Source organism: Equus caballus, chromosome 7 (genome assembly GCF_041296265.1).
Source record: "Equus caballus isolate H_3958 breed thoroughbred chromosome 7, TB-T2T, whole genome shotgun sequence".
NCBI lineage: Eukaryota > Metazoa > Chordata > Mammalia > Perissodactyla > Equidae > Equus > Equus caballus.
The window spans coordinates 7,391,250-7,407,416 of record NC_091690.1 but is presented as its reverse complement, the minus strand read 5'-3'; the positions used below and the strand labels follow the sequence as shown (position 1 = coordinate 7,407,416).

The 16,167-nt window shown below is 36.6% G+C and overlaps 1 protein-coding gene and 1 long non-coding RNA gene across 26 annotated transcripts in view; one reads left to right on the top strand and one right to left on the bottom strand.

Annotated features, from left to right (window-relative positions):
• MTMR2 (myotubularin related protein 2) overlaps window positions 1–14,054 on the top strand; it is a 102,147-nt gene extending 88,093 nt beyond the window's left edge. For all 25 annotated transcript variants that reach the window (XM_023646433.2, XM_070272675.1, XM_023646434.2 and 22 more), the window contains 5 exons: window positions 1,764–1,970; window positions 6,227–6,319; window positions 9,614–9,727; window positions 11,795–11,971; window positions 12,693–14,054. In XM_023646433.2, coding sequence (XP_023502201.1) covers window positions 1,764–1,970; window positions 6,227–6,319; window positions 9,614–9,727; window positions 11,795–11,971; window positions 12,693–12,854 — 753 coding nt within the window. In that variant the 3' untranslated portion in view covers window positions 12,855–14,054. The remainder of the gene's footprint in view (window positions 1–1,763; window positions 1,971–6,226; window positions 6,320–9,613; window positions 9,728–11,794; window positions 11,972–12,692) is intronic.
• On the bottom strand, window positions 9,824–10,586 carry LOC138924958 (uncharacterized). The gene is made up of 2 exons (XR_011440418.1): window positions 10,462–10,586; window positions 9,824–10,052 (listed from the first exon to the last, which is right to left on the bottom strand). It is a non-coding gene; the product is annotated as an uncharacterized lncRNA (long non-coding RNA).
• Window positions 14,055–16,167: the final 2,113 nt, after the last annotated feature.

The following is a 16,167-nucleotide window of genomic DNA, read 5'->3' as shown; positions in this document are numbered from 1 at the left end:
AGGTACAACATTCTCTTGAAAAAGCTGGCTTTAACAGGAACAGTTTTCCTTAGAGGTAAAGAAATGCAGTGGTGTCTGGACTACCTTCTCCTCCCTCAATCCTCTCGCCAGCCAAGCTTACCCACTCTCTTTCTTCAGATTCCTGCTCAAATATCACCTTCTCAGAGAGGTCTTTCCCAACCACTCCATACACAGTAACAGTTCAGCCAGCACTCCCTAGACCCTGCATGGTGCTTTTTCACTCATTGCCCTCTAACATCTATTTCCTTGTTTGTTTGCATCTGGCTGGCCTCCCCTAAGTAGAATGTAAACTTCCTTAAGCCAGCACTTTGTGTGTTCTGGTCACTGCTCTATCTCCAGCATCTAGAGCAGCGCCTGCCACAAAAAAGGGACTCCATAAATGTTTATTTTATAAAGGAGTGAATGAATGATGATGACCACTTTGGATAACTCTTCCTGGTTAGTCTTAACTTTCCAACCATTCTAGTCTTTTGGGTCAGTGATTCCTAAGTCTGGATATGCATTTGAATTATAGGTACAAGTTATTTAAAATAGCGGCTTAGGATTAGTGGAGACTGGGGTGCAGGCACTTAAAGAAATGCTCCCAGATGACTCTGACGCATAGTCAACACTGAGGTTGCTTCAGAGTACCCCATTTCCAGAATATGCCTGCAGCTATGATCAAAAGGAGGTTATTTGGAGATTCTCCAAGCCTAGTAAATCTGTTTTCTTTGATTCTGATCTATGTTTGTGGAGCTGTGCTGTTTTTTAAGTATGATCCACTGCAGAGTAGAATTGGACTATATTGTCCATTTTAAAGGGTATGATACTTTTTTGTTTCTTTTTTGGTTACATCTAATTCTGTCTAGTTTTAACTCAAGATCAACTTCAGAAAACATAAATTATTTTGCAAAGAGTCTCTGCTTATTTAAAAAAATAACTGAGGAGGCTGGCCTGGTGACAAAGTGGTTAAGTTCATGCACTCCACTTCAGTGGCCCAGGGTTTGCAGGTTTGGATCTCAGGTGTAGACCTAGCTTCGCTCATCAAGCCACACTGTGGCAGCATCCCACATAAAATAGAGGAAGATTGGCACAGATGTTAGCTCAGGGCCAATCTTCCTCACAAAACAAAAACAAAAACAAAGAAACTGAAATTATTTTAGATAGCAGTTAAGTTGATGTGGGAACATGTTGATCTGATGCGAATTTTTTATTCATACTGTTACAGAAAAGGAGCTTACTCTAAAGTTTTATACTGTGTTTGCTGTATGCCATGTCACATTTGTAAAAATAGTAAAATAAATGCTATAGAATATTTTAAAAGAGGCCCAATTTTATTGCTTTCATACTTATTCTGATTTGAGTATTGTTTTAAATAACAGATAAGACTTCAGTTGGCATATTATTTTTATTTAAACAGATTATGTTGGAATATTTGAAGATTCTTAGAAACAGATCTCTTTAGAACTTTATCCTTCTTTTCCCTTACTCATACTGTTGATGTGTTTAGAATCCAAAGGTGCCTTTCATTTGGGTATTTCATTGTGCAGATTAATAGGAATCTGCATTTATGAGATTTTTCTAGTTTTAAAAGCAAAATTTATATATCATCTACCATTTACAAAAATGTTTTTTGGGAGGGGACTGATGTTTTTCTCTGCGTGTTATTGACACAGTCATCCCTAACAAAACTCTATTAGTAAATGTGGAGGAAGGAAGCATTTAATTTTTTTAAAATTTCATTTTAAAAATCTGTTTTGCAGCTTATTCTCGCGGGGGCTCTAAGGATTGCTGACAGAGTCGAGTCAGGAAAGACGTCTGTGGTGGTACACTGCAGCGATGGTTGGGACCGCACAGCGCAGCTAACTGCCCTCGCCATGCTCATGTTGGATGGATACTATCGAACCATCCGAGGATTTGAAGTCCTTGTGGAAAAAGAATGGCTAAGCTTTGGACATCGGTTTCAACTTGTGAGTAAAGAACCTTGACTCGATGTATCACATGGATCTCACATAAGGATTGTGAAAATAATGCCCTTTCTTCGTTAGATATTTATTTAAATTTGATCATTTATTCTAAAGGGGTAAACTTCTCAAGAGAACATCTTTGTTTTGGAAAGCATTAGGATATCCTATCCTGGCTCTGCCATCTGGAGCCGGGGCTGGCTATTGGTCAGGTTTATGACCCAGTCTCTTCCGTGATCTCTACCAGGAAACATCAGACATCATTCCGTGATGGCCATGGGTGTCTCCACCTTCAAATGACACATGTTAAGATTAGCATGAATAGCTAATGGAATTACAAGGCTCTTCTAGCTTTTCTTGTAGACTTAAAAAAAGATGAGAATGGCTTAATTATTATTCTTAATTTAAAGTAGCTCTACAAGTAGCCTTGCTCACACAGGATCAGGATCAAAAAAAAATCAGGCTGGGACTAGAAGAAATAAAAGAGGGAAAAGTAAAAATTTAACTCGGGAATAAAACAGCTTCTCTCTTATCTTTCTTAAGGATAATATGTAATGACCATATGTATGGAAAGTGTTATAGTTAGTTTTATGGAAATGACAAATTTTCGTGTCCACTATATGTCTCAAAATTTATTTTGTTGTTGTCATTGGTATGAAATCTAAGAGTTGGACGGACATCAGAGTCCAGGCATTCATTGTTGAATGTCTTCTAGGGTGTCCCCAAAATGATTGTTTAGTTTCTCTATTAACACTTCCAGAAATAAGCAGCCAGTCCTTTCCTGAAACTATCCAGTCTCACTTCAAAAAGTCTACCTACTAGAAACCTCTTCCTCATAGTGAACTAAAACTTGCTTTCCATTTTCCTACATTCCCCTTTGGAGACAAGAACAACAAATGTGACCACTTATCCAAATAAAATAGCCCTTCAAATATCTGAAAGTACCGGTCTGCCCATATCATTCATAATCTTTTCTTCTTCTGACTAAATATCCATTTTCTTCAGTATTTTGTCATCCTAATCCCTCACCATTCCAGTTGTCCTCTGGACTTTAGCCATGTCTTTCTACAAGTGTGGTACCCAGAACTAATCACAGTTCCTCAAATAGAGGAACGGGGTTATGATGTCCCTTTTAAAGGATACTGTGCTTTCAAATTTGCTTTCTTGTTACATCATTTTTTGGATTCATGTAGCTTTTAATTAAATAAACATTCAAGTGGTTTTTAGCTGTGTTTTTGCTAAACATTAAATTTGGAATCAGAAGACTTTGGAACAGTGACCTTGTAGGCCTTGGTTCTCATGTATTGGCCCATCTGTGTTGGTTGTAATCACAGAATTGAGAGAGTGAGGAGTAGGAGTATTTTCCCAGGAAGGAGGAACAGTGTGAGCAAATGTCCAGATGACTGAGCGTGGTGAGAGTAGAGTTGAGGGAGGGGTGGTTCAGAGAACCACGGAGAGGGGAGTTGGGTCATCAGAGGCCTTGAAGCCACTGAGAGCATGGTTCCCGGCAGCGTTTTCCGAGATTAGCTGAACCACTTTCTGAAAGACGTTTGCCCAGATGCTGTCTCTAATGTTAACCTTTGGTAAATAGTTACAGGCATCCCAGCAGTGTTTATAAATAACTTGAAAGAAACAGACATTTAAAGGTAGTCTGCTCTTTTGAACTTGACTGTTAAAGTTGGGCATCTGGAGTATCTATTCAGATGGCTGACATTTTTCAGTTCTCTATAAAATTTACTTATAGTGAAAAGACCTTTAAAAAAGTAAAACAACTCTTACTTCAAAGAAAGAAGTTTTAGTCAACCAAAGTTGCACATGTTCATATAAATTCGCCAAAATCAGAAACATTTCAGACTGTTTGAAGTTGCTATGGATTCCTAAATTGCTAACTCTGGTTACCTACTCCATTTTTTTTTCCTAGTTGTTGTCTGAAAGCAGAATTTGATAATTAAAGGACACCTGGTCAAAGTTAACGTAGGGTAACGATGGTTAGCGTAGGGTAATGATGGTTAACATAGGGTAACGATTCTCAAACGTTTTGATTTCAGGACCGCTTTCCATTCTTAACAATTAATGATGACCCCAAAGAACTTTGTGTGGTTTATGTCTATCAATATTTATCATATTAGAAATTAAATTTCTAAAAATTCAAAAATATTTATTAATTAAAGAAATAATCTATTTGTCTTAGTCCATTTGGACTACTATAACATAATGCCACAGACTGAGTGGCTTATAAACAACCGATGTTTATTTCGCAGAGTTTTGAAGGCTGAAAGTCCGAGAGCGGGTTGCTGGCATGGTCTGGTTCCAGTGAAGGCCCTCTTCTGGGCTGTAGACTGCCAGCTTCTCACTGTGCCCTCACATGGTAGGAGAGGGCTGGGGACCTGTGGGGTCTCTTGATAAGAGCTCTAATGCCATTCATGAGGGTTTTACCCTCATGACCTAACTGGCTCACAAAGACGATGACTCCTAATACCATCACATTAGGCCTCAGGATTTCAACATGAATTTTAGAGGTGGGGGCAACAAACATTCAGAACATAGTACTATTATATTTTAACATAAATAACATTTTTAAAGAAATGTAACTATATTTTCCAAAACAAACAAAAAGCTTAATGAGAAGAATGGCATCGTTCTGCATTTTTGCAGATTTCTTTAATATCTGGCTTAATAGAAGATAGCTGAATTTCCTATCTACTTCTGCGTTCAGTCTGTGTTTGAGGAAAATCCGGCCACACAGACATGTAGGTTGAGAAGCAGAGAGGACTTTAATGGCTCTTTCAGGGAATTGTGGATATTCTTCCTTGATGCTATGCCAAAACTTGACAAATAGGAGTTTCTTAGAGGTTGATCGTAATTCTTTGAAATCCAAAGCTAAATCAATGAGTTTTTCATTGTTTGTTCCATTAAATTCCATTGGTCTGTCTTGCACTTTGAATAGATCTTTACCCATGCATGATTTTGTAATATCATATGTTGGTTATTTGTAAATATCTAATACCTTAAAATCGCATTTGTTAATATTACCACTGATTTTATCAGAAAAATCTTTATCAAGCACATTATGGCAGATAAAAGTTTTCCAAAAATCTAATTTTCACTCAAAAGCTTGAATTTTATCATTAGCAACAAATACCATCCATTGTTTTCCTTGAAGTGATACGTTCACTTTGTACATTTTCAAAAAAAATGTCTGCAAGATATTCGTCTTAATAACCATAGTTCATGTATCAGTTGTTCTTTCAAGTCAAAATGATGTTGCATGAAAAAGTAGCATTCCCCGCCATCCTGCTGCAGTTTGCAGCAGAGGCACATTTAGAGTTCCCATTTTGTTATACAGGTTATTTAAAAAAATTGTCCTCAAGGGGAGGGAGTTAATGAAGTTAGTGATTTTTGCTGCTTCATCAAGGAAACTGGCTTCAGAGAGGTTGATTTTTTCCTTCCACTGCAAGTGTGTGGCAGGGCAGAGTACAGTAACTAGTGTAGTTTGATTCCATTGCCTTGCGTGATTCCTCCTAAGGTGCCAGAAGGTTTATCCCTCATCGCTTCTGAACCATTAGTGAAAATATCAGTGCATTGAAAAAAGGCAAGTAATGTTTTAGTATTATTAGGAGAATAGTTTTTACCTCACAGGATTCCCCCACCCCCCGCCCCAGTCTGTGGAACGTACTTGTAGAATTGCGGCTTTAGGTATCTCTTCCCTTCCCCTGGGGCAAAGGGCCGCAGAGTTGGAGAAAATGGAGACAGTGGGTGAGTGCGTGCTTGGAGGGCAGACGCTTCTGCTCATGCGATTCTCCCTGAAGAAGGCAGATTGGAACCAAGATGCGCAGTCCCTTTCATGCCCTGGCCAAGGTGCTAAAGGAGAAGGGTGCTTCCTGAGGCCATGGTGCACGTCACTGTTAATGTTCAGGGGAAAATTAAACCTCCGGGACAAAAGTCGGCCCCCAGGTCCAACTGCTTCTACTGTTACCAACCTTTTAGGTCTGGATTTCTTTTATTACACAAAGGTGTAATTCATATTACAAGCTTCTCAGGTCAGAAAATAATCTGGCAGTTTGTACATCAAAATGTCAATAGATATTTCTGCTTGGTAGGATTATGATTGAGTTCTGTTTTTGCAGTGCTCTTTTGAAAAGATTTTCTGAGTTTTTTAAAATATTGAGCAAATATTACTTGTATTGGAAAATAAAATTATTTCCATTAAAAAATGAAAAATCTCACAAAGCATGTGTAATATTTCACTGTCTTTGCTTCAGAGGCTTGGCCACGGTGATAAGAACCATGCAGATGCAGACAGATCACCTGTTTTTCTTCAGTTTATTGACTGTGTCTGGCAAATGACAAGACAGGTAACTTCTCTGGGATATCCATTCTTACAGGTCTCTTTTAAGCCATCCGGTCAGAGTTGGGAGATTTGGTCACAGATTATCTTACATTTCATGTAAAATGGAAATTCATGTAAGGTTTCTAGGTAATAGGACTAGTAGCTGTTATCACATTATGAATTAAGTTAAAGGATATTATTTGGAGGTAGTACTAAACACTTGACAGTTTGATTCCATTAGCCTTGTAATGAGTGGCATTGATGATAACCCCTGAGAGGTTTCCTCCTTTGTTTTGGACAAGTGGTGTTAAATAATGGTGGTTTCACCTAGAAGCTCATCTATACATTGCTAAGGGAGGTAAAGAAACGAAGAAATAGGCTAGGTAACTCAAGCAAATTAAAATCTCATTTTAAGTAATTTTAATGAAAAAACGGTTTAGGTGGAAATTATGGCAAGGTAGATATGTAATAGATTTAGTTCTTTTTGTTCTTAGAGAGAGAGATTATGTTTTTTAGACGACCTTTCAACTTTCTAACAAACTGTGTGAAATATTGTAAATAGATTTAGTCTATTGCAAAGATACCAGAGGAGATTAAAAAACACCTGGTTTATTATGGGATCACTTCACTAATGAGAGAATGGGTTACTGTCTTAAAAATGTTTAACTCTACTCAAAACAAATCTTCTCAAAACTCAAAAGTTGGATACGGCTCGTTGGTGTGTCAGTTAATTGTCTATCCAAAGGTTTATTAGACCTCAAACAATTGAGAGTCTGGTTTGTTTTTCGACTGCCACGTGAATATAAAGTAGGGCATTGCTGGCTCTGCTTGGCTTTAGTATCATATTTAGCTTCAAGAAAATACTACTTATTTCATGAGAAGAAAACGAATGGTTATCCTAAGGTGAAATGCATCAATTATATATTGAATAGTCTTTTTCCCCCATAAGCATTTCAGTTTAGGTGGATTATTTTGAAACTTGCTGGTTTAAATGAAGTGTTGCAGTAGATATGACTTCAGTTTGATGAGGCTGGTATTTTAACATACATACTGCAAATGTGTATGTAATTTATCAATTAGGCCCTTGGGGTGTTGGGGGAGGGGAGATGCTGCATACTCAGTATAATAATGTTTATGACTTCTTGGGGTAGGTTTGAATTTTCCCTTTGGTATTGCTTTTGAACTGGTGTATCTTCTGTACAAATCCTTACCAATCCTTTTTTGGATATTTGACCAAAAACAATAGGATCAATTTTAACCATTACCATATTCAATTTTAAATAACATTTGATTACTGCTAAAAATCAAATATGCCATATCAAAGGACTAGAAAGGCTATTTGAAGCCATGGCATCATTGATGGTTGAGTGTACTGCTTTCTAAGTGGAATACCTTGAAGGGGGCAACATTATGTGAATATATTAGTTCTGGGATGTTTATTAAAAAAGAAAATCGGTCCCATTTACCAATGTTTGCACAGAAGAGTACATGACAAATACAATTCTTCCTTAGTAATTGTATTAACTTTTTATATGCTGTGTATCTAAAAGCTGTTTAACTCTAATTTTGAGCTAAAGTCACTAAATAATAGAAAATTGGTTTAATCTTATGTTTCTTTCATAGAACTTCAAATCCATTGTAGTGATGTCTTTATTTTAGACATCTAGTTATGTTTTTCTGTATGATACATTGTCTTCCTGAACATAGAACATGTTAGTCATAATTTTTCTTGGCAATCATCACTTTTATAAATAAAGGAATGTTTGTGCAGAGGCCTAAATACCACCTTTATCAAAATGGGACCAATTATGTTGCAGTTAGCCAGATTCTGTCTCTCCTCCTACCCTCATCCCCATCCTCTCACTTCTGGGATCAGGAAGCAGTTGATGAAGAGCCCTTCAAATTTTAAACATATAAGAACAAAATATTCCTCCTCTGCTCAGGACTTTAAAAGCAGTAGAAGCAGTTAATGCTGTGCTATTTTAGTTTTGTTGTGAGGAGATGCCCACTGATTAAGCTGTCTTCTCATCACTGAGCTAATGGTTTTGCCAAGAAGATGAAAAACTAAGCACAGGCTTAGCTCCTTTGGATTGCTGTTTAATGAGTCAGGGTGCGTTCATAGTTGGCTAATAAATAAGGCTGATAAGAGTGTGTAACAATACAGGAGGTGATGGGGTTCATTTTGTAAATGAAGGAATGAGATTGACAAAGTTTCTTACAGTTAATTGGCTTTTTATTGGCATGTGCTTCATCACCTGCTTCATTCAACTTCACCACCTCAAAAATTATTTTTCAAGGCGTGGTAGTTACCCTTTATTGTTCAAGAAGAGAAATTTGCCACATTACCCTGCTTATAGCTTCCTAGAATTTAGGAAACTTCAAGGTAAAGTTGTTTTCATCCCTATCCTATCCCTTTTGCGTGCAGTTCTTGCTATTTTCCTCCACTAGTAGGTAGGGATCATGCTAAGAACTTAGAACCAATATTTATTTCCCAAATCTGAAATCCAAATATTCATGGAATTCTTTTCCACAGTCCCATAATTGGTACAATCTTACATAGGAGCTTTTAAATAATTTTGAAATATTAGATGAATAGGATGGATTAAACTAAATCCTTTACCTTCCTTGGATCTGTAGCTCGTCCTTGATAAGTTCCCCCTAAATTGTGATGTTTGTGTAATATTGAGACAGCCAGTCAAGCCCTTGTCCTAGGTTAAAGAGAAAGTGAATTTTCTTTTTGTTAGAAGGAGGCTGCCATAGTCCTGATACTCTGGGTTGACTGCATGGTCCTTAAAAAGATAAGTAGTCTAGCTTTGAAATGATCTGCACATCTGCCTTGGAGATTTATTTTGGTGCATTGCTGACATTTTATACAGACATTGTTAATATTTTTTGTGTAATTCCTAAAAATAAAACCATGTTGTTAAAAATTTAAAGAAAAATCTTACTATGTTGTTTATGGTCATTTTCGGCAGAGAAAGATGAGAGTTGCTAGAATTGCGCGAGTCAAAATTGATCAGCCTGCAAGTTTAGGGTTAACAGATAGAGGGGACATAGAAACATCAAGATCAGACCACTCAAACTCTCACTTCACAAGAAAAGGAGATTGTGGGAGAAAGTATCTCAAAAAAGTGGTAACGTGACTTTTTTAACAGAAAACTTTTGAGTAGACAATGCCATAATGACTTAGAAATATATAGTTATGAATATCATTTAGCATAATTTTTAGAAGTATTACAAAGGATGTACTCATATACAAGGATGAATATGCTTGAACAAATGTCTTCATAGTTTTGTGTTTGTGGTTTTCAATTTGCAGTTTCCAACAGCATTTGAATTCAATGAATATTTTCTCATTACCATTTTGGACCACCTGTATAGCTGTTTATTTGGAACATTCCTCTGTAACAGTGAACAGCAGAGAGGAAAAGAGGTAAAATGTGAGCCCTGACCCCTCCCTCTCTACCTCCAATAGGTCCTTTCCCTACCTGAGTGCATTCTCTGATGGATTTCCACTGAACACTCGTTCTTTTGGATGATTTCTTTGGCGATATTTTATTTTATTTACTGTAACATGATTACTTCTTTCCGTACATCCAAACTTGATCTATTTTGAAGTGCCTCTGTCGTAAAGCTGCAGGTGCCCTTTAGCTGTCAGGTGAGTTCATGGGTGGGAAGCAGTGTCTGTCAAAGAGAACTGAAGCATGTGGAGTCTCGGGAGTGCCGAAGTGCCTCTTGTTCCTTGAAGGGTGGAAATCCTTCAGAAACAGGAACATTTCAGTGGACAGCTCAGATCACAAAATAACTTCTACATACACAGGAGCTATTTTAGGTCTTTTTTAAAATTATAAAATACTACTATAAAACATTCAAACACTGAAAACATATTCTGTAGAAAGTTAAAGTTTGTTATCCCACTTCCCCAGAGGTATCACTATTAAATGGTTGGTATTATTTAGAAGAAACTGTGTAAGGACTACATTTCAAGGTTTACTTCTTTCTTCCTCAAAATACATCTATCTTATACATGAATATATTAATCATTTTGATTGGTGTCTCCCCAGTTTCCATTCTAAAAAATATGGTTATAAAATAGTTATTTAGTGGCAAAGAGTGCTTGCTCTGGAGCCAGGCTGCCTGGGTTCAAATCTTGGATCTGTCACTTACTGTGTGATCTTGGGCAAGTAAATTTCTGCTTCTGTAAAACAAGCATAATAGTAGTTACTATTGTGAGGATCAAATAAACCATACAAAACACTACAATAACTGCCATGTAGTGAGTGCTTCCTAGACTATAAAGTCTTGAAGGCAGATATAAATTTTTAATTCACCATTATATCTTCAGTGTCTAGCATGCAGTAAATATTTCCATGCATAGTAGGGACTCAAGAATTTATTGAATGTTAGATAACTAAGAATATGTAAGTTCTGGGGCTGGCCTGGTGGCATAGTGGTTAAGTTTGTGTGCTCCGCTTTGGTTCGTGGGTTTGGATCCCTGGCATGGACCTACATACCACTCATCAAGCGATGTTGTATCGGCATCCCACATAAAAAATAGAGGAAGATGGGCACAGATAGTAGCTCATAGCCACTCTTCCTCAAGCAAAAAAACGGAGATTGGCTACAGATGTTAGCTCATGGCCAATATTCCTCACCAAAAAAAAAAAAAAAAAGAAGAAGAAGAGAAAAAAAGAGTAGCTAAATTCCAAAGATGCTCTCATCTTTTGAGAGCCTTGAATAGAATTTATTGTATCTTGATTTTAAAAACAACTTCTACTGGGATATAATGTGCAATCCATAAAATTCAGTCCTTTAAATTGTACAGTTTAGTGATTTTTAGTATATTTGCCTAGGTATCTAACCATTACCACTATTTAATTTGAGAACATTGAAAAGATACCCCGTACCCCTTAGTAGTTATTCCCCATTTTCCTCTCCTCCCAGCCCCTGACAAACCCGTCTCTCTCTATGGATTTTCCTCTTCTGGACATTACTTATAAATGGGATCATTTAAGATATGGTCTCTGTGTCTGGCTTCTTCCATTTAGCATAGTGTTTTCAAGGTTTAATTTGAAGCATATATTAATATTTCAGTCTTTTTTATGGCTGAATAATATTCCATTGTATAGATATACCACATTTTATCCATTTATCAGTTGATGGACTTTTGGGTTATTTCTACTTTCTGGCTGTTATGAATAATGCTGCTTTCAAAATCTGTGTTCAAGTTTTTGTGTGCATATGTTTCCAGTTCTCTTGGGTGTATCCCTAAGAGTGGAATTGCTGGTATGGTAACTATGTTTATTAACTTTTTGAGGAACTGCAGCGTTTTCCACTGTCCTCTGATTTTAATGTAAAGGTGGGGCTGTCACTGAAGTGTTGAAGTTCTCTCCCTCTGAAGAGATTTTAATGATCACAGTATTCTCTCTTTACAAATTTCATCTAAAGTATAAAATAGCTTATGTGATGGACAATCTTTACCTGTTTTTCCTTCTTACAGAATCTTCCTAAAAGGACTGTGTCACTGTGGTCGTACATAAATAGCCAGCTGGAAGACTTCACTAATCCTCTCTATGGGAGCTATTCCAATCACGTCCTTTATCCAGTAGCCAGCATGCGCCACCTAGAGCTCTGGGTGGGGTATTATGTAAGGTGGAATCCAAGGATGAAACCACAGGTATATGCTCAACAGTATGCAGTGGGAGTTTTCATCCACGAAATTGTATGAATTAGGTTTGTCCCCTTGAAAGCAACTAGAAAAATTATCTGTGCATATTTAAAACTTCCCCTTTTCCTGTTAATAGTTGTAACTGTGTAAAAGAAAAAGCAGTACATGGGAGTAATCAATATACTTGGTTCTTATCCTGACTGCTTATGTGGCCTTGGGCAAATCACTTGTTTTGCCTTTTCTTCCTTCCTCTGTAAAATGAGGGTGTTGGACTGGATAATATCCAGAGGTCTTGTTTTCATAGGTTGGAGAAAATAGCTTTAGGAATGTTAAAAGCTTAACAAAATTCTAGTCTATTTTGAAATATGGTATGGAATATTTACTACTTAGAACTGTTTAAAAGACAAAATCTGCAACTAAATGTTAGCAAATCTTGGACTATTGGCTTTTAGATTATCTTGTTAATTATTTGTCTTATTTGTTAAAGTACCAATTTAAGGGTCTTGTGCGTAAATACTTGGGGGCACTGGGAAAACCAGTGAAAGAGCAGTGGTGTCAGTCAAGTCCCTGAAATTAATTTTCACTCATGTGTTGGAAAGTGGGCTTGGTCCCCAGAGCTGGAAAAACACGTATTGCAACATTTAGGGAAAGAACTATAAAAGAATGATTTGACTTTTGGTTTGTTTACAGTTGTCCTGTTAAATAATTTGATGGTGTTTTGCTCTTGTAGGAGCCCATTCACAACAGATATAAAGAACTTCTTGCTAAACGAGCAGAGCTTCAGAAAAAAGTAGAGGAACTACAGAGAGAGATTTCCAACCAATCACCCTCGTCCTCAGAGAGAGCCAGTTCTCCTGCCCAGTGTGTCACTCCTGTCCAAACTGTTGTATGAAAGGACTGTTATTGGATGGGGCCATCATCGCCGTGAACCCTGATTACAATGGCAGCTTTATGAGCAGGAAGTCTTCTGAACTTAGAACCTGTCTGTGAGAGAAATTCAGTCGCTTTATTTATTTTAAATCTCTCTAGGATGAGTTTAGAACTGTAGCAGTGCAGATGGTTTAAGTGAAATAACCCCGTATGTAATTATATGATTATGACACTAATCTTATGTCACCCAAAGAATATTAAAATGCTTCAATCCTGGATCTACAGTGGGAACAAGTTTCTGATTTCAAAATACAAACGACTTCAGAAATATACCTCTTGATGGAAGGGAGCTCATTGCACAGAGGGAGGAGCATCACAGTTTTCAAACCAAACCAACACTGCAACTCCATGGCATCATACATATTGGGCCTTGATGTCATGGGAGATCAAAATCGTTTGATGCTCCTTTCCTCATCATAGGTTTTCCTTTTTTGTAGTAAGTGATTTACTCTGATCACCTTTTAACACTCACATTCTTCATATATGATAAGGCAAACTCTTGAAGATATTATGGTGCAGTAGTAGTTGAAAATTATTTCTGTCACTATTTATGTACTTATTTAAGATGTGTCAGATAGCTGTTCTAAAATGATGCCTTATAGATGTGCTTGGGGGGAGGATGGAGAGTGCTAGCCGTCCAGGATTTCAAAGAATTCCACGTCCTTCCAGATTAGTTTCCATTTGCCCAATTACTAGAAACATCATAAGACATGTTTTAAAAATTCACCATCTACCCTATTTTATTTACATGTTTTTGTGTGTCTGAACATAGAGAAGTTAATTGGTAAGTTTTCAGGCAAAATTTTAAAAGTTTACTAGGATTGAGTTTTTTCTGAAGTCTGTATAAATAGCTTATGGTGAGAAGTACTGTGCTCAAATTTTACATAAAGTATTTTACTACTACTTTCATTTGCAAATTCTGTAATTCCGCTGAATCATTAAGTTTACCAAAGAACTTACTGCGTGTAAAAATGTTCTACAATCTGTACCAGGAAAGGAAACCTTGCTTCACTGTCCACCTGCTCCAGTAAGAGTTCGGTGCTGGTAGAAACGTTTGACTCCCTGATGTCTCTTTTACTCTATATAAGAGCCATATGTTATGTACTGTAATAAACGAGCTTCTTGTCCCGTGGGTCTTTAATTAAAAGAAAATTTCAACTGACTTTTAAACTTTGTCCATGTCCTAAGTTGTTTGCCTTAAGTTTCTTTTGCAGAAATGTTATTTGTAAATTTTTTAAGGAAAGGGGTGTCTCTTAGCACCCATTCCAAATTGAAATGTTCAGTTTGAACTCATTTTTCCTCTAATACCCAAATCAAACAATATTCAAAAATAGAGTATTTTTTCACTTGTTATTTCACTATAGTCTGAACCTTGTCCCTGCTTTTGGTCTTGCAATGGGGAACTATAATTTCTATTAGTACATCCAATATTAGCAAAACTGGCACCAAAATGATTTGGTCTTTGTGTGAAATTTGTTATAAGGAATTTTTAATGGTATATTAGTGGCCAGTCTATCAGTATTAAAGCTAAGTTTTCTATTTCAAGTATTTTACAAATCCATTCTCTCCTGTCCAGTTTATCATTTTTCTCATTTAAGCCTTTATCATCTGGCTCTGATACCACAGAGAAGAATGGAGATGACTGAAGGATCAAGAATTTAAAACTTCCAGTCTTACTACCCTCACATCCACTTTAAATTCCATTCAAAGGCCAGAGCAATCTAAGTGCAAATCTATTACTTCTCTTTTTAAAACTTGCCAGTGGCCTCCTTTCACCTTCTGCAGGAATCTCCAAAGTGGGGTGCATTTAAGATAGTCCATTGCTGGTGACATCAGCATCATGGCAGCTTGAGTCATTACTTTTTCTCTCCCTTTTGACTTACAAATAATTGGACATTCAAATCTGAACAAAAGTAGCTCTGCACAGAACACCTGAGAGATCCCATCCATCTGTGCATCCAAACGTGGGTGGATTGGAAATAAAAAAGTATCTTGAAACAATGAAAATGGAAATATATCAATTCTTGTGGGATGTAGCAAAAGCAGTTCTGAAAGTTTACAGCAATAAACACATATTAAGAAATTAGATCTCAAGTACACAACCTAATTTTATATCTCAAGGAACTAGAAAAAGAACAAATGAAGCCCAAAGTTAGGAGAAGAAATGAAATATTAAAGATCAGAGTGGAAATAAATAGAAACCAGAAAAATAGGATCAATGACACTAAGAGCTGATTCTTCAAAAAGATAAAATTGATAGACATTTAGCCAGACTAAGAAAAAGAGAAAAGATGCAAATAAATAAAATGAGAAAGATGAGACATTGAACCTAGAAGAGTTACATAACCTAGAAGAAATGGATACATCTCCAGAAACAACAACCTACCAAGAATGAATCAGGAAGAAATAACTATCTGAACAGACCAATAATGAGTAAAGAGATTGAATCAGTAATCAAAAACTTCCAACACAGAAAACTCTAGGACCAGACAGCTTTGCTGGTGAATTCTACCAAACATTTGAAGAAGAATTAACACCAATCCCCCTCAAACTCTTCCAAAATATCGAGGAGGGAACACTTCCAAACTCATTCTATGAGGCCAGCATAACTTTGGTACCAAAGCCAGATAACGATACAAGAAAACTATAGACTAACATCCCTGATCAATATAGATGTAAAAATTCTGAACAAAATATTAGCAAACCAAATTCAAGAACACATTAAAAGGATCATACACCATGATCAAGTGGGATTTATCCTTGGGATGCAAGGATGGTTCAAAAATCATAAAAGTCAATAAATGTAATACATCATTTCAAGAAAACAAGATAAAAGTCATATCATTTCTATAGGCAAAGAAAAAGCCTTTGACAAAATACAACATCTTCATGATAAAAACCCTTACGAGATTGGGTGTAGAAGGAGCATATGTCAACATAATAAAGGCCATATATGACAAACCCATAGCTAACATTATCCTCAATGGAGAAAAATCGAAAGCTTTTCCTTTAAGATCATGAACAAGACAAGGAAGCCCACTCTCACCACTCCTATTCACTATAGTAATGGAACTCCTAGCTAGAGCAATTAGGCAAGACAAAGGAGGCATCCAAATCAGAAAGAACTAAAATTGTCACTATTTGCTGATGATAGGATTTTATTTAGAGAAAATCTCAGAGTCAACAAAAAAACTGTTGGAACTAATTAGTAATTTCAGGAAAGTTACGGGATAGAAAATAAACATACAGCTATCAGTTGCATTCCTTTATGCTAA